This window comes from Augochlora pura, chromosome 1 (genome assembly GCF_028453695.1).
Source record: "Augochlora pura isolate Apur16 chromosome 1, APUR_v2.2.1, whole genome shotgun sequence".
NCBI lineage: Eukaryota > Metazoa > Arthropoda > Insecta > Hymenoptera > Halictidae > Augochlora > Augochlora pura.
In genome coordinates, this window is record NC_135772.1 from 1,965,835 (window position 1) to 1,993,154 (window position 27,320).

Sequence of the window (27,320 nt, forward strand, 5' to 3'; positions counted from 1 at the left end):
TATATATATATATACACACAACACAATTATACATATGTATAAACAGATCGATGTAATTGACAACAAAAAACGATTCGTAGCGTGTTAGGGTGAAAGATAAATTAGGCTCTCTAGCGATTGGAGGCAATGTTGTTCAAGTTTCGACTAAATGTGACCAGCATGGGGGGGGGGGGGGCGATTCCGTCTGAACACGGGATGTAACATTTAAAAACGAGATTATACGTACAGCCGGACGAGTACATTGTATACATGATCGAACGACGGGCAGCGCGATGGTAGAGACAGCGAGAGAGAGTTTGCGAGAGTGAACGGTAGAGAACGAGAGAAAACGATAAAACGAGAGAAAGAAAGAAAGAAAGAAAGAAAGAAAGAGATAAAGGGAAAGGGAGAGAGAGAGAGATAGGTTTATTTAAAAGAGAATGAAATATTATTCGCCATAACGAATCATTAGAAACACGGCTCTATATGTACATAATGGGTGTACATGTCTGTACATATTTAACATCGGTGTCTGTATGTACAATTCAAAGTGGATTTTAACGCAAAAAAAACACGTAGGCTAGGTTTTAGGTTGTTTTAGGAGGGATCTATATAGAAATACAAATATATATACTTGGCTTGATTTTCTACCTTACTAGGGACTACTATGGCGAAACTCTTGGAAGAGCAATGGCGGACCGCGAGAAAACCACCAAGTTCGATCCATTAGATTCCGAGTAAGAGGCAACGACGTTCCTGTATGTAAGGTGCCTTGAACGATTTCCGTTTTACGTAACCCCCACCCCACCACCATCCCTCGATTCGTTTAGCGACACATTTTCGTTCACCGTTCTCCATTCGTTCAAAAAAAAGAAAAGATACCGAATTCCCCCCGCGGCGACACGACAAATGTGAATCGCCGTTCTTGTTACGTTTGTCGGCGATGCACGACGCCCAATTTATCACTCGTCGATCCGGATTGTCGTTCAAGCGTCTCGTCAGCCGTAGCTGCTCCTTGGACTCTACCTTGAATGAAACTATATTGTTAACTGTTGAAACGCTCTTCCTCTTATTAACTTTTACCTAATCGAGAACGGAGAATAAACGAAAGAGAGAAAGAGAGAGAGAGAGAGAAAAAAAAATAACGGATAAATTACGAATATACATTTTAACTTTTTAAACTTTTCACGTGTAATAAAGATAAAAAAAAAAGAGAGAAAAACGAAAACGCAAGCGACTGAGGATGGTGCACCGACGAAGCGAAAGGAACGAACAAAGCGAGACACGAGGAAACGAAATCTGCCAAGCTTTAAAAAACGGGAGAGAGAGAGAGAGAGGAATGAAACGAGAGATAACGAACGAACGAACAGAAGGAACGAGAGATAAAGAAAAAAAGATACAAAAGGAGGCTTTAAAATCTTACGGTTGTTTTTAGTCGGCGAGATAACGAAGGCGGCGTTTCGCGAAACGGCGGAGAATGAAGAACAAGCAGAGATATAGTAGAAACGTGTACCGCGCTGTGTAACCCTTTTATCCGGCCGTCGGAGGCGATCCGTCGGATGCGTCGAAGCCTCTCCGCGTGTGTCTGTCTTTTTGCGTGTGCGTCTTCTTTGTGTTCGAACGTTCCGTGATCTTCCCTCACAACCCGCCTCCACCCCTTCCGTCTTGCAACAATGTGACGCGATCTTTCGGCAAGCGAAACGTCCCGGCCCACGCGTGCTCGCGGTGAAACGCGAGAGGAACGCGTTCGCGGGCGTAGACGATTCTGTCCGTGAACTCGAACAGGCGACGCCGCGTTGCGCGCGCGAACGAGGAAAACAAAGAGCGAAAGATAGAATAAAGAGAGAGCGAAAGATAGAATAGAAAGAGAGAGAGAGAGAGCGAAAGATTGAATCGCGTTCGAGAATTGTAAAACGATCGAGTCGCTTTTTCGTTTTCGGAACGGAGATTCGATCGCGCAGAATTGTTTTACGAATTAATCCGACACCCATATTGGAAAAAACGTGACTTGTTTTGCGAGCAGGTGACGATCTAAGCGAGAGCGACCGCAGCGATGGCCACCGGCTGTCCGGTGCCGGGCAGCGTGAACAGCCCTCCCCGCCACACCACCACCCCCCCCCCCCCCCCCCCACCTCCTCCCCCTCCCCCCTACCCCAACCGAGCCCCTAGAAATCTCTATATTAACTATAATAAACGTAAGATCCTAGACGGTCGAGTCTTAAAAAAATAAGTTCATTTAAGGAACGGAACTGTTATATGTGGCCCGGGCACGGGTGCGGCGCGCGAGTTGACGGGGATGCAACAAAATTAGCAGACATATCATTTAAGACAATACATCTTGTTACGGAAACTAAGTTTCTACTAATATTAATTATTATTGTATGTAATCGTAATCGGACGTAGAGGAAATCGGCGTAGTTAGCGGTAACGAGGGATGCTGGTGCCGTCCGATCCAGAGATCGCGCGGTCACGTGGGCGAACAAAATGGTGACCGAGACGATATACCGTTTGGAGGCCGATTGGTTCGTCGTCTAATTTCGCGGGAAAGTCGCTCAGGCTTTCGGTTAGGTCACTAAGGCTTCCGTTTAGGTCGTTTAGGTCGCAGACCTGAAAACAGTCCTGAAACGGTCGAAGCGATCTCTGGACCCGGATCGACGCGGGCGACTAGAAAATGGCGCCGGTGGCCGGAAGCTCGGATCTTAGGGAAGGCGTGACGAAACGAAGCAATGAAACAGTAACGAAGATACGCATGAATTGTACAAACGAGTCCCTCCACGTCACAGAAAAGATTATATCTGTATGGAGAGTATATATATAACGAGAGATCAAACAAAAAAAAAAAATGATAAATATGTGATGTATTTAAATGGTATGTGGTATATGGTATTACGTATTTGTACATAAAAGCGGACCCGTGCCATCAACTAGTGAGTTGTACCGATATCGTACTGCCATTTTGATCGAGCGCCGGCCGCGGATTCGCGGAGCGGCGCGTACCCGGTTTTTCCTTTTTCTCAACCGAGTACAAGCTTCCATTATTTCGTTCGTTTTGTTGTTGTTCGTTCGAACGCCTCGGCTAATTTAATTTAATTTAATTGTTAAGTCTCGCCGCCGAGCAGCGTTCGATCGTTGCTTCGCGCTCCATTTGCCAAAAGTTCGGATCGATTGCGTGTCGTTTAGTTTCGCGAGCGGAACGCACGATTGTTACCTTAGCCAATTTATTTATTAATTATTTTACTGTTCAGATACGTGTACTTTTTTTGAGAGTCCTACTGCGAGAAATACATTTCGTTTTTCTTTTTTTCTTTATACGAGAGAAACGTTTCATTCGATTCTTTCGTTCACGTTCTCTATCGTTATTTCTGTTTTCATTTATTTTCCCATTGTCTCTCTCTTATTTTCTATGGTTCTCTTGCACTGTCCTCGAGCGTTTCCTCTTTCCGTTTTTCTTTTTGTTTCCCGCCACCGTGTCCTCGCGAAACGGTGACAAACACATGGGGATATATTGGTACAACTCGATGAAGAAAGTGTAGCGTGGTTATACACCTGAGGAATGTGCTCAAAATACTGTATTAAAGAGAAAAAAAGTCTACTAAACGATCGTCAAAACGTTTAAAAGAAAAAAAAAAGCGCGCGCGCGAGATAGAGAGAGAGAGAGCGAGAGGAGAGAGGAATCGAGCGCCCGAGCGGCTCGAGGCCGACGGAGAGAAAAAGAAGTGAAAAGTTATTACGAATTATTGATATCGTAATCTATTGTCCTCTTACCTATTACCTACTTTAATGTCTATCTCTATAAGCCGGCATGGTTCTTTATACTCTTCTATTTGATGTCATACTATTCTCTATTAACTTTTACTACGAGAGAGCGCGCGAGAGAGAGCGAGAGAGAGAGAGAGAAACTGCGAGAGAACGAAACCGAGGAATGAGAAAGAGAACTAAGCAAATTGTATTGTTAATAGTGTTTTTAAAGATAATACCGAAGCACTGGTCAGCTGTAGGAATAGCCACGTGACGTCGCGTTTCACACGAGAAAACCGACCCCTAACCAACGCGCGCGCGTTCCCTCGTAAGAGCGGGAGCCGCTCTGTTCCGCGAACACGATCGAACGAAACCGAGTTCGGTGTGTCCGTCGGTTCGTTCGCGTCGTACAGCTAACCCTAATCGAACGAACCAGCGCGCCTCCCCCTCAGATCTCCGAAGATCCCCCCCGACTTTCTCGTCACCCCGTTTCGCAGATCAATCCGCGAGAATCAACTCGAATCTAACTCTGTTCGATCACTCTCGCGAAACACGGACATTTTCTATCGCACGGTTTCATCGCAATAATTACGATAGAGTGAACAAAATAAATACGGGAGAAACATATACGCGTGCTCGGTAGCAATACCGGTGGTCGGAACCCACCGTCGTTGTTTTTTCCACTTCTCTGCTCAACTAGTTCTTACCTATTAAGCGTAGTACTCTGTACGAGTTTTAGCGTTCCTTCGTCGCGAGCGCGGTTCCGATTGTCTTTGCTCAAGCGGAGGAACCACGGCGAGTCGGACGTGAGAGAGAGAGAGAGCCTCCCGATCGAACGCGCAACGACATACCGCTCAACAATCGTCGCCGCCGTAAGCAATATGGACAATATACTCTATTTAATCGTGTTAGATGCGCCAGGGCGCTAAACTACAGCTGGCCGAGGGTGGGTCCGCTTCGGCGGGCCTGATCGCGTCCGACGGTTGCCTATCGAAGACCTTTAACCTCGTTTCCAACGCCTCGCCTTTCACTCGGCTCCGTAGATCGTTGCGCCGTCGAGAGCTCGCAACGCCCTTTCCCAGCAGGGACGGCTTCCCGAAGGTATATATGTACCTGGGAGCGTCTTCTCCTATCCGCAACGGTGCTTCTGATTTTTAGGTACGATTTTTACGCGCTTCTGCGCCGAGGTCGGCCGTTCTCTAGGCTAAATGTTCGTCTAATTTCCCTCTGCGTCACGAGTTACTCGGTTGATCCTTAGATAAATGTGTCGTAGGCTTGTCAGACGTTGAATAAATGTCGAAGGCGAACCTTGAATAAATGTCGAAGGCAAACGTCGTGTAAACGTCGAAGGCGTCTTCGTCGGGCAACCGCGTGACGCGTGGTTCGTTCTAGAGCCAGCACAGTTCAGTCAATTTGGAGCGCGATGTGGTACCGAGTCGAGAGCCTAATCGACAGCAGCGAAATAACAAAAACCCCGAGGGAGGCCTGGAAACCCCTTTACCGACTCGTATCACATGGCCTTCGGGCCGACTACGGCGGACACGGACGATCCTCCAATCATTTTCACGACGCGGATAGAACGCTGGAGCTCGACGAGATACACGGCCTTAGAGAGAGAATCTTCATCGAAGCGTCCCGCGGACAGGGCTCCAGGGTTCGCCGCGCGTTTAAAGAGAGAGGATCGTTCGAGCGATCGGCCTACGATCGAGGAAGATCAATTGGTCCGGCGATCGCGGTGGCGCGCGACGATGATTCGGCGAGAGGAGGAAGCAAGGCGAGGATCGGCTTTGCCGGGGCGACGACGAGCGTTTACGCATCATCAGTATTACGTTTGGGAGGCGGCACTATGTATTATATTCTTCGATTAGCGATTACATAATATAATTCCGCGGTTTGTTTGATATATACATATATACATATGGAACGCGGGGGGGGATGCATTATTACTTAGATAGGTGGGAATACAGGCATATATGTATATATATGTATGTGTATATCTGTGTTGAACATTTATATATACAAATATATGTATATATATATATACATATATTTGTATGTATATATGTATATAAGCACGTGACGTGTTGCGTACATGGGAGTTTGCGGTTCAGCCGATCTTGGATCCGCCATATTGTCACACGATTTCGCGCGACCTTTTGAAACAGCGAGTCGGAGGCTCGATCGGTTGAATCGCCGGCGTTTTTCTGTCCAATGGGACATCCCATGCTTGGGTGTCGCGAGCCACGGGACACGAAATTAGGGTAATTTGGGAAGGAAGCTGAGAGACGCGATTTCGAATCGCGGGAGCTTCTTTCGCGAGATCGAGCTCCACGAGTTTCCGACGTCTTTCCGCAGTGCGATGGCTATCGACGAATGACGGTGTCTCAGTTGATTTAGCAATCGTCATCGAATGACGTCGCGACGGCCGATTCTCCCCATGGAAATCACCTGGCGGTGGCTCGAGAGCGAGTTTTGGGCGGTATTTTTTGGCGGTTCGGTCGCGTAAACTTTCCGTTCTCCTGGGTTGTGATAGATCCGGGCGTGTCTGTCCATCCGAAATTGAAAGAGAGAGAGAGATCCTTGGTGGCACGCGATCGCGTGGAAAAGCGTCGCGACCAAAAATGGTGAGTCGCAACCAACGGGATCGCGGGAGTAGAATTAACTATAGAGTCACGTGAATTGGGGTAAGAAGGAGAAAGAAAGAGAGAGAGAAAAAGAAGAGAGAGAGAGAGATGTTTTAATACTCAGATGTAATGCATAATCTAACCGTCGTTTCTAAATGGATATAAATATACATATACATATATGTATGTATATATGCATATATATATGTATGTATATATATGTATATGTATGTATGACGAACACTGGATATATGGAATAAATATATTATATATATACAGTTTATACAGTCATAATACATATACATATATACATGTACAGATATATAGCAACGTGGATATATTACAAATATATATGTATTATTACTGTATAGAGGTACATAGTATATATATATAAATGTGCGGCGGTATATTATATATATTACATATGACTATTTTCTTCTATCGATATTGTGAGCGATTGCTGTGTGTTATTTCCATCATACGCTGCAAGACGTCGTGCAGTCAGTGACGAGACGTGAATAATAAGTTTATTGATATTATCGGATCATCGTTAGCTGGATAATATGTAAATTCATGTGTATTATACATATGGTCGTACTTTATGTATTCTATTTCGCTGTGACAACGCTACTTCCATTCAGTAATTCCGTTTCCTGGATGACCCAGCGAATTCAGGTCTGAATTAGGATCATCGTCATCTAAATAACATAATCGAACGATGAATTGTTTCAACCCTGTGCACTCCGAGGGTATTGTTGCAATTTAAGAAATTTATTTTTAATCAATTCTCTACGCGCGTATTGTTATCAATTTTATGAATTTGTTCGCCTTGTGTCAGTTTAATAATTATTTTAATAATTATGCTTGATAATTATATTTTCTACTGCACTGCGAAATAATTGAGAGTGTAATATTGTTTTTTAACTTTTGTAAAGTTGATATAAACTTTTTCGGACATCTCTTTGCAACTGAATATTAAAAAATGTTCTAGTCAATTTTCGTTTAAGAGAAAATATTTCTAGCAGTCGGTAATTAATTGTTTAAAGGACGCCGTTGGAGTGCAAAAGGTTAAGTTACAATTTCACTGTAGTCATCTTTGTCTAAGGGGAGAATTTCTTTTGTTGATGAAAAATATCGACCACAGGTTTAAATGACAGAACGATATAACCAACGAATTTTGCTATTTTATTGTCATAATTTATCAATTTATTTCTTAGGTAATACCATATTCCTATGAAATTACTTAAAAAGAATTGTTCGCATTATTATTCGAACAATTTTGATTTGTCAAATATATAACAATCGTCCAAATAAAATATTCGTAAAGAATATTAATTCGAAAATATTATAAAATATTCGACTAACAAGAATTAATTAGGACAATTATCTTTTCTTATATTATAGAATTATCACGTATAAAAATAACACAGTTAACAATCTTTCGTATTATTATTCGAACAATTTCGATTCGTCAAATATATAATAATTTATCAAATAAGATATTCGACTAAAAGGAATTAATTCGAACAATTATCTTACACAATAATAATTTTAAATTTTCGAACAATTAATATCGTTTCTGCAAAATTAACCCTCAAGTTCCATAAAAAATAGGTCGATGTTTCTCATCAGAAGAGAAATAAAATTCCCATCTCGAACGACGCCTGCAATTTCTGCCGAATAAAACGGCGCCGTTCAATGTCTCTAAATCGAGTTAGACGAGAACCTTGATTTCGTCGATCATTTCGATTCGCGATTTCCATTGGAACTGTTCGATGTAGCCTGTAACGCGAGAAAGTATTCTCTGTGTCTCACGAGTGCGGATCGTCTTGCGCAAGCTATCCCAACACCGAGCTATACCGAAAGCAGGCGAGTAACAAAAACTAAACAAAAAGAAAAAAAAAAGAAAAAAAACATATGTATGATGTGTAAGCCAAGTGCCTTGTGTTCTGGTAAACTAATCGTTGACTTGTAACTACGATATTAGTGGAAACGTGAAAGAGAGCGAGACGGCGGCGAAACGATGAGAAGAACGAGGCCGGGATGCTTTGACCTGACATCAGCTCGAGGGAAAGCGAAGCGTATCCTTCCGGTGGGAGAAAAGAATTTCCCTCTTTGCTTGTCTTCGCGTCTGTGCAAAACGATCGTGAGACGATCGTCGCTCTATCCGCTCGCGAAACACATCAACAACGTGTCCGAAAAATCACTATGAAATATCGCATGAATAATCAGATAACAGATTCCTGAGTTGATTTGAAGTAACTTTTTCCTTTGCAAAATTTTTCTACGAAGCACCGTTAACGAGTTATTAACGAAAAACGTTGTCCAATGAGCGTCGAGATCGGCTGCCGCGAGGTAACAGAGCCAATGAGTCATTCGCCTCTGTTTTTCGTTAATAACTCGTGAACGAAGCGTCGTAGAAAAATTTTGCAAAGGGTAAAGTTGCTTCAAACGACTTCAGCTTCTCATTCGTGGAGACTTTTTGGACACTGTGTATCTTCGTCGCGATCGCGTTGCAGATCTCTATAGGCGACCGGCATCAAATTCATTTCATTCTGTTCCAAACGAACAATGATCGGCATATACGTTTTCGAATATTCTGACGGGGATAATTGATCGCATCGATCCGAAGCGCACAAATCGCCTAGATTTTTACCGTTTCTTACACGAATAGAGAAAGAAAAATAAAAATGAACACTGCTGATCTGTGCCAAGACTCATCTTTGATCTAATCATTTGTCTCGTCGAGACGTCGAAAAAAAAGTTCCACTGCCCGAATTCTAAAGAAATCGATCTCACTTCCAAAAATGGATCTCCGTTGATTCTGCAACGCGATTAACTCCACGTTTCGAATGTAGTCGGTCCTAAACGAGAGAAAGGATTTTATTGGCGGTGATGGATGAAAGTATAGAGAAACGATTGTAAATGTTATTGGCGGACTGCGGATTTTATGCGTTCATTGTAGAAATTATTAGGTGAAATTACGAACGTCTGGGAAATTCTGAAAGCTTGTCATATCTGTTTATGTATTACTGCTTTAAATTAAATTTTAAATTATATATTTAAGTTACTTTATTGTTTGAATTCTAATTATTTTGTTGACTAGATTTATGTTGCTTTATTGAGATTTAAATTATGATATTAGTGAAATTTAAATTCTTTTATTATTGAGGTTTAAATTATTCTATTATTAAGATTTAAATTATGTTATTAGTTAAATTTGAATTAATTTCTTATTGTGATTTCAATTATATCACTAGTTAAATTTGAATTATTTCCTTATTGAGATTTAAATTATATTATTAGTTAAATTTGAATTATTCTATTATTGAGGTTTAAATTATTCTACTATTGAGATTTAAATTATGTTATTAGTTAAATTTGAATTAATTTCTTATTGAGATTTAAATTATATTACTAGTTAAATTTAAATTATTTCCTTATTGAAATTTAAATTATGTTATTAGTTCAATTTAAATTATCTTTTTATTGAGATTTAAATTACATTATTAGTTAAATTCAAATTACTTTCATATTGACATTTAAATTATGTTACTATCGAAATTATAAATTTTAACTCACAAATTGATTAAAGAGAGAAAAGAACGACTTATTTAACTCTCGCTTATTGCAAAGAAAAACTTTATTTCGCATAAATATCCGCAGTCTAGTTATTAGTTTAACGATAGGTGCTAAACTGCGGAATTATGTGTGCTATTAGGTTCGAAAGGATTTCCTGGTTAACTATTATTATAATTCTTATTGTTCCGTTGCTGAGAACAGAACACGAAGAAAACATCTTTACAGGATCGACAGCTGTCACGAAGAAGCAACTCGACGGTAAAACTTTCTTTGGGCGATCGATTACGCAAACATGCAAATGTTACACATTTTTGTGCGCGAAAGTTGTGCGAATCTAATTTACGTTTAAATATTACGCGCTGAAAATGCACGCGCTGTTTTACTCGCTGCTTAGAACGAGCCTAAGTAATTCAGGAAATTAATTATTGCACACTGAAGAAAAAGGGATACTCAAAGCCTCGCAAAACCCCCACAGCTTTCATTATGCAGGAACATAGTCTAGACAGGATGGTATGGTCGGTCAAGGTCACTTTTTTAGTACTGGGAGAATCCTATTTTATTACAGTTTGCTATGCTATTTTATTATATTTTACTGTGCTATTTTATTATATTTTGCTGTGCTATTTTATCATATTTTACTGTGATATTTTATTATATTTCGTTTTCGTATTTTCCTGTATTTTATTTCTTTTATTATTTCGATGCCTTATTTTGTTATATTTTACTATTCAACTGTACTAATTTATTTTATTATTCTGCTTAATTATTATTATAATTATTCTATTCTATTATTCTATTTTATTATTTTAATTCAAATTAATTCGTTGCTCCATTTATAGAGAAATTAATTTCTCATCACTAAAATTAATTGAGAACGCTATACAAATTTATGCACTAATGTAGAACATGCATTGTTAAAAAGTAACATTTCTAAATTAATTTTCAAAGAAAGATAGCTTTCACCAACGACAAGTAATAGTCCATAAATAAATAATCTATCTAAAGTCTGCAATCTTGAAAAATCGCAGAAAAATCTGCAAATCTCCTTATCCAAATTACTACGAAAAACATTAATTCTTATTCGTCCCTTAACGCAAAAATCAACGACAATATAATCGCAATCACTAAAATGACCTTGATCGACCAGAATACGCGATGTCTGCCAAAATTCCCAGCTGAACGTCCCCCGAAGTCGCCAATTGTTGCGTTGCCGCTGAAAACGATTAGATCGAAATATTTTCACGGAATCGAGAGACGGAGAACGTCGGGGCTGTTAGTATAAATTAAATAACGGAATATCACTCCCGCCGCAGCGCACTCTGGAACCTCCCCCCCAGCGAACGACGGAAGAAAGGGGTTGGGCAATTTTCATTCGCAGCGGGAATCGTTTGGTGTTGCGATAGGTGGCAAAACAGCTGGTAGAACAATGGGATGCTAGCGTGTCTTCTTCTTGTATGCGTGTATGTCTGACGTTTACGTGTAATTGCTGACTTTCGCGTGTAATACTAATGTTCGCGCGTGCACCGTCCTGCCGACGAAATGACGGACGGAGACGGGGCGCAGTTACGCGCGCAACTTCGTTTCTTTCCGGCGACTCTCAATGTTTATCTTCGAGCTACGAGCAAACGAAACATTAGCTATGTCTAAAAGGAATTGATGTACATAGTAGATCTTTGGTAGATAGAAAAGTGTCGTGGCCGAGGGAGCTCTCTGTATCCGTGACGCGGAAAATGGGTCGTCGGTACGCGCCGACCGCGAAATCGAAAGTTCCTCGACGCGGGAGAAAATCGGCGCGAGTCCGACGGCGCCGCCTCGTGGATCCACCGAATCGGATGATGAACCCCTTAAGCGGACAATCCTCTGTTAGCTAGCCCTTTTAACCCTTTCGCTGCGCGGTCCGTCGTAGCGGGCGCCGTTGGACACCGCGCCGAAAGTGTACATAACGCGCGCGGTTTATCCTTGGAAGGAAAGGGGCTTTTCCGTTAATATAATACACTTGTCAATTTTTCTGGTGTGAACTTTTTGTTTTATCGACGAGGCTGATTAACAATTGTCTGTGTAATATATACGGTGATAATTAATGGTTTAATTTAACGCGGTCTGTTTAAAACATTGCGCATTGCTGTATATCCGGTGTTCGTCTTATGGGGGATGTTACGCGGATGCCGCATATATCAGGCTTTAGGAGCGAAAGGGTTAAATACGCGCGTATCGTGTCCCCGAGTGTGAATGAGCTGCGCGAAGTACTAACCCCTTGCCCTGCGGTGTATTGTTGGATTCCTTATGGATATTTCGTATGAAAAGATATATGAATGCTGTATTCAATTTAATTTAATCTAGTTCAATTTTATGCTATATTCCAGTATTTGAATATAGATAATTATAGATATCAATATTTAAATATACAGATATCGGTATTTAAATTGTATAGATATCAGTATTTAAATATACAGATATCGGTATTTAAATTGTATAGATATCAGTATTTAAATATATAAACATCAGTATTTAAATATATAGACATCATTATTTAAATATATAGATATCAGTATTTAAATACACAGATATCAATACTGAAACATACAAATATCAGCGTATAAATTTTGAAGTAATAATTGAAATTGGTAATTAACGACAGACATAAATTACCTGTGTGTCACAAAAGAATTTATTAGCAACGAACGAATGTTAACCAATACCTAGTCTGCGAAAGAAATGGATATCGCAAGGGGTTATGTCGCGAGTGGCCGATGCGTTGCGCCCCATTTCACCTTTAAACTGCTATCTTATTCTGTGTTCCATCGCGTACAATGACTGACAACGAAGCGGACGCGAGACGATATAAACAACAATAATCTGTCGTTATTTAGGAAAGCTGAATTTGGATAAACGAGTGCCAACGAACTAAAAAACTGTCTTTCAAACATACCAAATATCTAGATTCGAAGCTTTCGCTGTTTCTGTCGCCATTAATATTGTTCTCGCCATGGTGTTAATATTATTGTCGCTATGGTGTCAATATTGTTCTCGCTATCGAGGCTTTGGTATAATACTTGGCGTTTGAGACATTGAAATTGTTTACTCGAGAATGTTGATTTTAAAATCGATCATTATTCTTGCGATTCGATCAAATACATGATATAGTTTGTGTGAGAAATATAGCACCGATACTGTCACTGGCAGTTATTTGTTTAATTAATCTTTAATTAATCTTCATAGTGTCGACTTGTTGGACTTGGTATGCGGATTAAAATGCAATTAAATTAGTTTAACTCGTTGATGTAGTTTGAAGAGTGACTCTGTCACGTGATGAAGATGTCTAATAATAGCCTGAATAGAATTGAATAAGATTCTGATTTCTTGCCGTCGATATTTAAACATTTAAGCAACTGTAGATATACGGTAAAAGTAAACTGTCTTTTGTTTTTTGATAAATTATTGGAAAACTAGAATTGTTGCGTAAGAATCAGAATTTTAGATTCTAGTTGACCATAAATTTTATACATTTTTGACAGAGATAATTTCAATTTAATTAACCCTTTACTGTAATTTAAACGCGAAAACTAATATGGCTTCCCCGAACACAGTATATCTCCATTTTATATAAACTAATTCATTCTTTAAATATAAAAATGAATTTCGCGATACGTGCAATACTTTCAACAAGCTTCTTTTTAAACATAAGCAAATCTAACAATGTTAATATTGCTTTTAAACATGATAAAACAATTTTGAATGGCGCCGCTCGAGTGAAAAAGGTGAACATGATTAAAAGAAAGACAATTATACTCAGCGCATCAGTCTTCCAATTAACGAGAAAATTTTCGATCTTGTAGAAAGATGCGCAGTCCAGTGATTAGGCTAAGTAGAAGCCTCGATAGCGAGAACTCTGTTGAAAATGAATTGACAAATTATAAATCTTCGCGTCCGCTTTTTGGTGTCGATCCCTGCGAAAGCATCTTCCCTTTGTAATCTCTTGTAGACGCTTATTTTTCGCAACTGGAGAAACATGATGAGAACGAAAAAACCATGAAGAGTCATGGCTGTGTCTTAGTCGAACGCTGCGCGGCGATATAATCAAAAATATATGGTGAATATTAATATATATTAATATGTGTGATGTATGGTATTAATATATGTAATATACAATATTAATATGTATCATATACGATATTAATATATGTATATAATATACAGTATCAATGTGTATACTATACAATATTAATATATATATAATAGATATATAATATACGCTATTAATATAGTACGTATCTAAGTACTATAATTAGTACGTATAATACACACTACTAATATATATATATATATAAAATTAATGTGTATAATATATAATATTAATATGTAAAATATACAATATTAATACAAATATAATACGTAATATTAATACGTATAATATACAATATTAATACATATATAATACATAATATTAATACGTATAATATACGATATTAATATATACAAAACACAATATTAATATCAATATACATCATATATCATATTAATACAATGCACATCAAAATCACAATACAAAGCACAAAATCTAAAATCAAAAATTGACGACATCATCATCGCGACGACGTTCGACGATGACGCAGTGTCAGTCGCCCGCGAGTCTGCCATCTCGACAATGAATGTCCGACGAAACGATGCGAGATATTTTGTACGATTTACGTTCGTTCGAAGGTATAAAGGGCGGTTCTTATTCGAAACGGACTGAAATTAGCTAGAATATAAAGTTTTATCTTTGATAGCAGAAGCGTTGTTTCAAGACATGAGCATTGTAGAGAAAAAGAGAGAGAGAGAGAGATCCGAACCTGCGAACAAAGGGACGTTTCTCAGATGCGTACCTAATCCGCGAACAACCTTCGACTAGTAGAACGTCGTTCGTCTGACGAGCGACGGAAACGGTCCTAACCGAAGAGAATCAAATCACCGACGGATCACCGCGCGGCGATCGTTCTACGAATCAGTATTATCATTATTATTATTATTATCATTATTATTATTCTTATTGCGAATATAATCAAAAGACGGTTGACGCAGTCTCGAATCAAAGTTCTGAGCAGAGTCAATGAAAAGCTTAGCAGGGCGCTGCTAAGCGTCTTGCGAAATCAAACCGCGTGTATTCGAGACACTCAACGTGCCCCCATTGGAAACGCTTTACAATAAATATTGTGCCAAATCGTCGTTGTATGTAATGGGAACGCGGCTTGAGAGCCGAGCTTCGAATCAAACAGTGCTAAATTAAAGGATCTAAGGATCTAATCTTCGGCGAAACGTACCGGAAATATCGGGTGTTTCAATCGCAATGGGACTCGGATTTTTATGCATCTGTCGCGGTTAAATTATTGATAAATGTTGGATGGATAATATACTAGTTTTGAAAATATTCTTTGCGCTGCACGGTGCAAGGTGAAATTAAAACGCACTCGTAATTGGACTGCATTTCATTTCCATCGGCTTATTTATTGGATATTGTGCCTGTGTTATTTGTTGCAATTGATGATACTGTTCATTTTTTGTTTTATCAGTGCTTTGTTATGTTCCATGAATTTACGTATAGAGTAGAGTCAAGCGAAATATAATTAAATAAATAAAATTAGAATACAGTTTCATTCGATTATGAAATGATGAAATAGTTGTGTATTTATATATTCATATCATGAAATAGTTGTGTAATTCTATGCGAGATTTGTTGGATAATTATGCAATCGAGTTAACATTTATCTAGATAGCAGTTTATTTTTGTAGTAATTTATTTATGCAGAAATCGATTTGCAAAACGATCGATTCTTTTGAGTAACAATGACATTCTATTTTCTTCAATTTCTATCAATTCTTCAAGTTTCTATTTTTATTATGAAATTATTGCAATCTAAAAATTCTAGCCATTATTATTGCAAAGAAAATGGTGCCGTAAGGGGTTAAAAGGATTTGAAAATATTGTCGCATTACTTTCATCCTAATAAACGCATTAACGAAGCACAGAATGTTTCAACTGAGGAAGACAAATTTCACTGTGCACAAATATCCAGTCTAATAATTACTATTACTACTAATAATTATTACTATTGCTAAAAATTGTTTTAAAAGAAAGTGAAAGTACTTAGGTGGCTCGTGAATTTTTCAAGGAATATTTATAAGTTCCATTTAGCTTAAAACCCGATATTCTATTCTCGCAGTTTACATCATAAATATCAACAATCGCTAACACCATAACCTAAAATCGTCCAAATTAAAGCCAAAAACACTAGTATTCCAAAAATCTTATTAAAACAAAATTCTAGAAAGAATGCATAAAATCAAAAAATGCATAAAGATCCGCGTTCCTCTCCACCCCTTTCGTATAGAACCAGCCCCCCATGCCCGTTTCTCTTCCGCAGACCTTTGTCGCTAGACACTTTCGGAGCACGCGCGAATGGGTTGCCTCGTGGCCGACGACGGCGAACGTGTAGTATGCAATAATACCCTTGTACAAAGGAGTCCGGTTTTTTCTATGTGTTGTCCCCGGAGTGCGTGAATCTAGCGAACCTTTTGCAGCCTGGACATCCTCGATGGGAATCCTCGGTGTCCCCGTCGCCGTCCCCGCGAACGGTCGCCGATCAGGCATCAAAATTGACAATCAAAACGCAGACCGGCTCGGCACCGAGGCCACGGCATCTCGGCACCGTGCCCCGTTGCATTTCGGATCTATTAATCGTCGGCGGCCGGCCCACCGGGACGCGAACGACGACCGGGACGAGATCGGGACATCCCGTCGAGGTCGTCGACGGCGAAACGACGCGCCGCAAAGCGCCCTACCTACTCTACTCATGATAATAAATCGGTGTGTATTCCGCATGAAACTGGATAGCCGTGGCTGAAGCTCTAAAATCAAAATGCACAGAAATAATGTCTCGCGTACCTTTAAGCGATACCTGTATAAGCGTCACAGTATTACGGAGGCCGCGCGACCGTGGACAGGCAGAGAGCCGGCTCGGATCGAGAACGGGACCGTCGGTACGGAATCTCGAGCACCGGCGCCGAGCGAGGATCAAAATCACGTAGCCTTTTCGTTCCGGGGGAAACCGCGTCGTCGTTTATTGCCCGATCGAATCGATCGACACCGTGAAACGGTGAAAGAAGATTTAGGATCGCGGGTCGCGCCGCGCCTTCCGCGTCCCCGCGGCGAAGGGAGAGCACCGAGCCCTGCAGCACACTACTAACTTACACTGCTGACACTTTTTGTAACATTGAGAAATAGATTCGTGGATGCCGTTCGTGTGTGTACTATAGCAACAATCGTCGTGGACAAAATAAAGAAATATACAATGTGGATATTTTATATAGGTATTACGTGCCGCAGGGGTTGCGTTTTCCGTTCGCGCGGCTCGCCCGTTCTCCGTGGCCCGACGCCGACGATAGCCCATTGTTAAATAGCGTGAATCGATGCGCGGTGCCTGTCCTCTCCGTGTACACCCCCCCATTGGTGGTTCTCGGTCGTTTGTACAAATTTTCGTACGGCATAACGGGGAATAGAGAGACGCACGTAGACCGACCGTGGACCACCGTCTTCGAACACCCGAATCGCATTCAACCCATCTTCTTCTTATTCTTGCGCGAGCGTTCCGCGGCCGGCGACCCTTTCAACCATTTCGACGAAGAGAACGTCGAAGGGTCGGCTGGCGGGGGTTCGCGCGCGTCAACGATCAAAATCATCGAGGAATCAAAAAGAAAAAAAAAGAACCGAGGGGAAACGATTAGGAAGCGAGATGGTCTGACATATCAAAGGACAGAAAAAGATGGGATTTTTCTCGGCGAACAACTACATAGCAATACCTTTCTGCTCAATACGAATAAATAAGGGGAGAGAGAACTTCTATAACGATGCTTCCGGAGGGGGACGATTTAGACCCGACGGTTTTAGGGGGGCGGGAGATGTGCTCGACGTTTAGGCGAGCCGGGACGGTATTTCTTAATGATCGCGATTTTTAGGAACACGCGGCCGATTATGTCGCGAGATAATCAGACGATCCCGGGAACGGCTCCGATTCTTCCAAAAAAAAAGTATTTTTAGACCGTCATCCGCGAATCATTGAACCCGCTCTTTCCTCGATGGTTCGAGCTCGGATCGGACACGAACGAGCTCGAACGGCTTGCGGCCGAATGGGACCGCGGGTGTCCCACGAAAGCCGTACGGGCGCGCGCGCGCGAGAGACCAGCGTCCGCCATTTTGTACCGCGATTAGGTGTGCGTGCGTGTGACGACGGGCCGATCGGAACCGAGGCGAACGGACTCTCGAGCGTCGATTAGACGAGACGGATCGGTGTCCTGCGTATAAATATAAATATAAATAAAATATAAATATAAGAATAAATATAAGTATAAATATATATAAATATAAATATATAAATACAAATATAAATATAGATATAAATATAAGTATAAATATATATATATATATATATATAAATATATAAATATAAATATGGATATAAATATAGATATAAATATAAATATAAGTATAAATATATATATATATATATAAATATATAAATATAAATATGGATATAAATATAGATATATGGATAATTATACAGGATAAATGTTTGTGTGTTCACCGACGGAAGACGATGCGTAACAGCGGGAGAGATAACGCGCCCGGTTCGTCTTTTGCGGGGGCGAGATAGACAGGAGGGTCGGTCGTCGAGGATCGAAACGAACATTCACGATGGGAAAAGAAACGAGAGGAATGTATGTTGAGAATGTATGTAAAAGAGAGAGAGAAAGAGAAAAAGTGAGAGACGGTTCGTTAGTGCGAGGATACGTGCAACAGTACAACAAAAGAAATAAAAAATGTTTGTAAGATATCGACTAAGTCCTGAGAAGTTTAGGTTTCACTTTAAATTAATAGTTCGACAAAGACAATGTAAATGTAACGAGAGATCTAATTATCCCCCCCTCTCCCTCCAACGGATGCTCCGACCCTTGCAACAAAAGAAACCCTCTTTCGCACGAACGACAACTGAAACGAAAGGATAAAACGCCTCCTCGCCATCCTATCCCTCCCTCTATACTGACGAGTGTAAGAAAGATATCATGTAAAATTAACACACCGATTAATATAAATATATAAATATGTGTATGTATACATGTGCGTGGCCCGCGAGCCTGTGGACGCGCGCGCGTTCTGAATTCTGATCGTGGGCGGTGTGAACGTGCGCGCGCGCGTTTACGTGCACCCTGGTGGAAACCGCGACAACAAAAAATGATTGATTGTGAGTCATTTAAATAATTGTTATATGTATTTTCTATATATTATGACAACTAATACTGTGATATATGTATACATGATATATGTGTATGTATTTATATGTCGTATGATATGTTATGTGGTACGGTATGCCGCGATACTGTGTAATATGATATAATATGATACGAGACGATACTATATGAGACGATATTATACGATACGAGCGACATGATACGACATGATACGATACGAAGCGATGTGATACAATACATATAATAGAATACAATACGTACGATACTATACCATACGATACTATACGTACAATACAATAATATACGACTCGATATTATACAATACTATATGATATCATATGACGTGACAGGATATGATACAATATAATACGATATGACTGGATACGAGACTGTACAATACAATACGATACGACATGGTATGATACGATACAGTATGAAACAATCCAATACAGTAAAATATGAAATGAATTCGATAAAATACGATACAATACGACATGATATATGATACGACATAGTACGTACTTATATATATGTGTATACATATATTGAGATGACATTACGGTACTATTAACTAAGTGTAGTTAATATTAGGCGAGCGAGGGCTCGCATTTAACAATGGAGAAAGGTGGATAGGAAAAACGTTGGATCACTTCTAGTCCAATATTTCTATATATCTTGCTGACGAGAGAAACCGATAACAAAAAAAAGAAAAGATAACGCGAGCGGGAAAAATGGAGAGGCGACGAAGGAGAGGAGAAGGCGGGCCGACGAACACGCGTCGCGAAATATGTAAAAACAAATAAACAAACAAACAGAGAAAAAAAAGAGAGGAATAATAATAATAATAATAATAAAGAACGGGACGCTCGAAACGACTGCCCCGCGCCTCCTCGAGGAGGCTTCTTCTTCTTCTTCTTCCTCCTCTTCTTCTTTCTCTTCTTTTTCTTCTGTCTCTTCTTCTTCCTCTTCATCTTGTTCCTCTTCTTCTCCGCGGGTTAACGAGCGGAACGAGGACGAGACGAGCGCGCGCGGCGTTGTTTCGAGGGTGTACCCCGTTTTCCTATTGCAAATGAGAAAAGAGAAAGAGAGAGAGAGAGAGCGCGCGCGAGAGAGAGAGAAAGAGAGAGAGAGAGAAAAAAGAGAAAAAAAACGTGTAACGCTGAGTGAAGAAATCAATGTGGAATTTGCAACAAAAAAAAAATGTATTTTCTCACTCCCCACTGCGAGGTGTATGTTCATCGCTACATCTTATTTGGAACGAAAACCTAAATATTATATTATTATATAAAATTACTGTATAATTGTAACGAAAATTGTTTTTCAAACGATGTGGTATTTTTATTGTAGATATTATTATATAACAAATAAAATCATGATTCATTGTAGACCGGGTTTCATTCGCAACCTATGGTCACTGTCAATGGAAAAATCATAAGGAAGAATTATGTTCCCGTTAATATTTTTTAATGCAATAAAGCTTAAATTGCAGCTGAAGACACCTACTATACAACCGCATATATTGGATACATCAAGCTTGATAGGGAAAAATTTGCCAATATGAAGAACACTAACATTACCCCCAGGATGAGTGGCACCACTCAAAAGTTATATTTCGATATCATGAAAAATTATGATCCCGTTAATATTTTTTAATGCAATAAAGCTTAAATTACAGCTGAAGACACCTACTTTACAGCCGCACATATTGGATACATCAAATTTCATAAGTTAACTTTTCCTTAACCTGGCATAACTAAGAAATCATTGGAAAATCTGTGAAAAATCAGTGGAAAATTATTGGAAAATCATTGGGAAATCACTGGTAAATCATCCAACTAAAAGCGAAGTCAATCCTTGTTATTTCCTTAATTTATTCAAGAACAGTATCTACGAAAATAATTACTATCCTTACCAACAATTATTCTAATTTTACAATTACTATTAATTTAACTAATGGAAATATTTTACACTCGCGATCCAAGAAATACTGTCGAGTAAACATCGATCATCCGACTGTGGATCCTCATTAAGAAAAATAATTTTCAGCACCAATTACAGAAGACAGATGAAAACGAAGAAAAGACGCTTCATTCTTTGTTTCATAATTTTAACAGATCGAAGATATTATATTCTGTTCTCCGAGAGTTTCTTCTTTTACTTGTTGTAATTTGTAGAAGCTATTTCTTCTCCTAAATGTAGGTATCCGCAGTCTATCGATCATCAACGAAAGAATTATTTACACTCAGTCATACATGTACGAATAAATATTAGGGTGTCCCATAGGATCCTTCCTTCTCCTTTATGCGAAATTAATAGACGATATTTATTGTTTAAGGTTGATTTACTGTGCTATATATGAACCGCTCTGCTCTATTACCTTCTTCCAAGATTGTTTGTATAAAAATCGGTCAACTTTGGCCTACGACAATTCTACGAAAAATAATTCTACGACGATGATTTTTATTGCAAATTATAGCTTGAAATTTCAACTTTAAGATAGCGTTTCTAGATTTCATGTTGTGTGCACGCATGCCACTGTAACCCTTTAAAGGCGAGATGAGATGCGAGGTGTAACACTTTAGACGTTCGTCAACGGCAAATGTTTGGGGTACTGCATAACAGCACGTGGAGACGCGGTTCATAAGGTTATGTCAAGGTAAATTGGTTTTAAAGCCAAACTTCATACCGACTCACGTATGCCATCTTGATTAAATAATTCTGTACCGTTGTTCTGGGAATGTTAATGGCATAAACTATTTAGAGAATCTACTATCTTGTGAATCTACTATCTAGTGCATCCATTATCTACTGCATCCACCATCTATTGCATCCACTGTCGCGAAGTATCGTTGAGCATTCCTCGAGGTTATGTCTATCGCGTAGTTTTCATTAAGCTTCCTCTCGACGTCATACACAGTCCCGGAAAAGACTTATGTGAGACACCCTAATACATTCGCACGATTCGAAGTATTTTTCGAGATTCTTCGATTATAAAATTGTTCAGCAATCCACGTATTCGGGACTATCGCACACGTTTGTAATCGTGTTAAATATCAGGCCACTTTGACAATAGTATCCTGCAGGAATAGCAGTAGCGTCTTGGCAATAGTAGAACTTTCTGCAGTTGAAAGGATCCCGGAAGAATCCTTCTTTAGTGCAAGTTGGTATCAGGGGCACCGTCGGTTCCGTTGGCAGTGAATGTATCGCCGGATCCTGAGGCGGCAGTTGCACAGGTGACAGCGTGTTCGAGTTAATCTCGTGAACGTCGACGTACTTCTCGAACATCCTGTTCGTCGAGAATGCGAGCGACAGTGCGCTCAGCGCGAACATAACGGTTAGGGAAATTAAAAGACGCATCTGAAATAGTACAAAAATGCAAAATGCAAACGGAAAGTATTAAATAACTTATAATCGCTATGGATCGATTCAAAAATCTCCAAATCTCTTATAATTTTTAAAACGTGATAAATATTGTATGACAATTTTCTGTAGATTATTTTCGTTTAAAACGCTACGAGTAAATCATTTATATTTTAGACATTTGTTTCTAAATTGTAGTAAGAAGCGAGCAGATTTTGTTAATGTAAAATACTAAAAGTTATTAATATTGAAATGTAGTTGATTTGTTTAATTTTAAGGTACTGAAGAAATACATACTAAAGAAAATTGTTCTTTCGTAAAAAATAATAAAATCGTACCGCATAACATGAAGGTAAAGATAATTAACATTTACTGTTATATATGCAGCGATATATTCGTGTAAATATTGTTAACACTTAGGTCCTTGTTAGTTTTAATACTATTTGGTGTACTTACTTTTTCTAGTATCCTAACAGACAGATAAATCAACAAGTAGAGATCTCAGTCAATTGCGCTTCGCTAACTGTCGTCAAATGTCACTGATATCATACTTATATACACTGTCTCTTTATCGTCATCTACTCCTATTCCATGAAATAATCGCGAAGATTTTCGACCCTATCTCGTTTAGAAAATGACGCGTAAGGAAAGCTATCGACGATACAGAGAAATGTTTAATATTTACATGGTTGGTGATGCAGCGAATCAGATTTTTTTTCTTGGCCCGATTACGGACGCAGACAGTTTCTCAATGGCGACAGATAATTCTAGAAACTGTCCGTGACCATGACCATTCCCGCGCGAGTGAAAATCAAATTCCTGGGTAAAATAATAACTATGAGTTCGTAGAATCAAAACAATAATTAACGACTCCCTAGAAAATCATTTATAAACACAGAGAAATCGCGGTTATTAAATCTTAAAATTATTAGAATTGTAAAATTATTAAAATCGTGGAATTATTAAAATTAAAGTTGCATAAGACATTACAATTTAACCTCGTACGCACGACAAGCCATTATAGTGGCTTTCGCGGGTGTTTCGTGCGTTACTCAATCGTATTATTAGTTATTAAAGAAAACGATTAAAGTGAAAGTGTATATATATACAATAGACTAAGAAAAGAATATATATATATATAGCTAATACTATATGTAGCAACACCAAGAAATATATATATATTAAGAAAAATGGTAATTTAGTTATGAAAAATTTCGTTCGCGCAAAATCCAGCCGTACGTAAGAGGTTAATGGTAATTTTCAGGCATAAATATGCGCGTAGAAACGTCCGTAAAAGATACTGGTGTCATCATGTATCGGTTACGTCACAGAAATTTATTATCTATTATGTCACTGTTCCTGAGAAACGTCTCTGACCTTGACACTTCATAGGAGTGAATCATACTCTCATGCATATTAATTTTGTATTAGCGTCAAGCGAGCGACGCGCAAACTTTCGAGACAGGAATATTCATTTATGCCTTGTTAAACGTATAAATAAATAGACGCTCTCACTGTTTTTACGAGGATAATATTAATCGTGAAATATCAAGGCGAATAAACGAAAGAATCTTCTTTTATTTCAGATTTTCGTAAAATAAGGAAATTAAAGATAATTCCGTCGAATTTTCGAGAATCGTTCGATGACCGATCGGGGACATATATTCAGTTTCACTAATAAGAAACGTATTTCGTATCGTATAAAGTAATTTATTTAAGCATTCTTAGGATCAAGATATTATGACTGTTTTATAACTTTGGCATTTATTTCTCTAAGTACTATGTAAACTGTGATATATCTGGAAACTGTGGGGCGTAAGAATACTTCTTTTCTGGTCTAACAGTGGTGTTCGTTTTAACAGGTAAAACGTTCATGATAGACGTAGTTAACTCTACAGGCCTCAATGAGCCAAAGAAATCTGTGACCGGTACTTTCTCAGGGTCTCTTCTGAACAAGTCTTTCCTTACACCTACGGTTGATAAGCAGTAATGCTTAGGGCATACTTTAAGCTATAATAAAAAGAAATAGTATTAATACGACGATACTATAACCATTGCTAAATTAGAAAAAATAATCTCTACTTAGAACTTACAAACTCTGCCAAAGTTTTGGTACTCGAAGGTTCTACATTCTCTAAGAAATCTAATGCATAATATGTATATCTATCTATAATGTAAACTCCGATGGCAGGATCCAAATGATGCTATAAGTAGGAGAATAATTAATACCGCTGTTTGAAAAATACACTGTCCAAATTGAATGTAATAATAGTACTTACAGAGAGTGAATCTTCTCCCACCAGGCTGGAAGCAACGGCTAGAATGTTAGGAGAATAGAACTTCTCGTACATTGAGCTTGCTTGGCAAGTGTCAACAATAAACAATATTTCGTGATATCTTCTCTTCTGCCACATTTGTTCTAACGCATCGCCAAGGTCTTGACTAGTAATCTCTTCGGAGTCTTGGAACTTTAAGAAACCATTTCCTCCGTGACCCGTGAGATAGATTAAAATGTTAGAGCCCTCGTCTGTTAGCAGCTTCTTCGACCTCGGTGTTTCCGGTGCCAACCTTCCGGTTAATAATCTAACAAAATTTTCTACCGTGACTTCGTACCCTCTGTAATCTACTTCTACGTCGTCTCCATAGACATTTATATGTTGCTTGATGTTATTAAAGACAGTGGCCGGTCGAGGATTTCTCGGATTACAGGCCATGTCGTCTGCTATCATCAGGATGATTTGCGAGTCTGGTATTCCCAGCCGCTTCACGCTCCGATATATCGACAATACATTCGCGACGTGACGGTAATTGAACCAGAAACGCGAGGTGTCGACTAATACTGCCCAATTATTTGAATGACCGGTTTTCACGAAGTCTTCTAATGCCTGGAAAGGTTAGGTTACGATTAATTAGATAAATAATAGTATATTTACGAATCATATTAGCCCTCCGAATGTACGTACCTCACAGCCATAGCGTAAATTGAAAAGGCACAAAGTAATGAAAAGTTTTAAATACATTTCGACGTCTTCACATGTCACATAAACCCTTATCAATTATTATCTCTTCCTATCTTACAATAATTTACAAAGCTAATACAGCTACGACTATGCTATAAAATACTAACAAATTTCTTCGACAATTTTGTTCATCGTTCCCTCTACAAATCCGCAATTATTGTAGACGTCTTTAACTTTGTTTACAAATTGCACTAAGGAACATAACCTTACGTTTAATGCACTGCCTTCGAGAAAGTTGAACAGGTGGCTGCTAGATGTCTCTGCTATCAGTCCGACAAGTGCTGCTATCGTGTCAAAATCAAGAACTATAATAGGGGATGATATTTTACGAATTAATCTAATCTATTTCTTTAGAAAATTGTCGAATTTTATGCTTTTATAGCACTCGAAAACTTTAATAAATGGTTAAATAAAGAATAAAATATTTAAAGTATGTACAGTTTCATGTTACATTGAACTTATTGAAAATATTTGAAATAGAATGAATTTTTACTCGATTGAAACAGATCTAAAGGGGCTTTTATTTATTTATAGCAACGAGAGATCCTTAGGAAAATATAAAAAAAAGTTAATTCAAAGTTTCACTTTGATATTGATAATTATTTTTAATTTACTAGGATTATTAATGAAAGAAAAAATATTTAATTACCTTGAGAATAAAATAATTAGATAAAAAGTTTATAAATATAGTAGTTAATGATATATAAATCTTTAGAGAAGTACAATATACATATTATAAAATTAGGTAAACCAAAAAAGTTCTAAAAAATCTTTACGAAACTTGTTTACTTTAAAAAATCGAAATTGTTAACTCGTCTTTCTCCTTAAGCGAGTTCTACAATAAAATAAAAAAGCAAATAGCAATTTCAGTGTTATCAAAATTTCCCTCTCTATCCAAATAGCATTAAATAACGACATAAACACAGTATAACATATAATTAATAAAAAAATATACAATAAATAATTTCCAATGATTGCAAACACCTAGGGAACGCGAACAATTAATTGGAAATAACTTAGGGACGAACCAGGGAGTCAGGTGAAATGAACCGGCCCGTTCTTGCCACGTTATAATAATTTATTTAAACATTTATACACCTATGATGTTTTCCACAGTCTTGAATGTAGGTTGCTAACTGATATATATGTATATGTATGTATATACATCCACATACACACATACAGACACATATGTATATATACATATAACAAGACGGACACACGTCTTGCGAATACATATAATATGTATACATATATAAATTTATTCATTTTATTTATAAGTTAATTCATTTCGTTACCACCTAGGTAAAGCATTCTCGATAACTTAGAAATTAATTAATGATTATAGGCTATCCTGTTCTCGCGCTCGAATCGCCATTTTTTAATGTCCCTCACAGAAACGACATCCCTCGACCGTGTGTGGATTTACTTTTTTTTCTTTTACACGACCCTCTCTACAACGGGCGCTGTCACGTGTCGCGGTTACATTTCGCGCACGGCGATGCAACAAGCCCGGAAAAAAATCCGCGGCAAAATTAATTTGCTCGTAAAACGAGAGGCGCGAATCACGCGCGACAGCAAAAATTCATTCTACATCGTAAAGGCGTGGGAGACCGCCGCTACCGTTGCAGCGCGACACGCCAAGCGATCCCTATCTTCTCCGGAAGACGGAGAGGACTCGCGTCTCTCTGCTCGGCTCGCTCCACAATTTCTCGATCCACGGTTTTTTACCCTT

At 38.8% G+C, this 27,320-nt stretch overlaps 1 protein-coding gene across 1 annotated transcript; it reads right to left on the minus strand.

Moving 5' to 3' along the window:
* Nucleotides 1-24,254: 24,254 nt before the first annotated feature.
* Nucleotides 24,255-25,813, minus strand: LOC144478925 (putative GPI-anchor transamidase). The gene is made up of 4 exons (XM_078197308.1): nt 25,529-25,813; nt 24,845-25,450; nt 24,659-24,769; nt 24,255-24,575 (listed from the first exon to the last, which is right to left on the minus strand). Exons 1-4 carry the CDS (start codon nt 25,583-25,585, stop codon nt 24,345-24,347), a joined length of 1,005 nt encoding a protein of 334 aa, XP_078053434.1. The 5' UTR covers nt 25,586-25,813; the 3' UTR covers nt 24,255-24,344.
* Nucleotides 25,814-27,320: the final 1,507 nt, after the last annotated feature.

What these genes read in the sequence shown, in the direction of transcription:
- LOC144478925 (XM_078197308.1), bottom strand. Translation starts at nt 25,585, where the DNA reads ATGTATTTAAAACTTTTCATTACTTTGTGCCTTTTCAATTTACGCTAT. An exon ending in ATTTACGCTATGGCTGTGAG is followed by an intron (nt 25,451 to 25,528) that starts GTACGTACATTC and finishes TAACCTTTCCAG; the next exon opens with GCATTAGAAGACTTCGTGAA. An exon ending in TGGGAGAAGATTCACTCTCT is followed by an intron (nt 24,770 to 24,844) that starts GTAAGTACTATT and finishes TCCTACTTATAG; the next exon opens with CATCATTTGGATCCTGCCAT.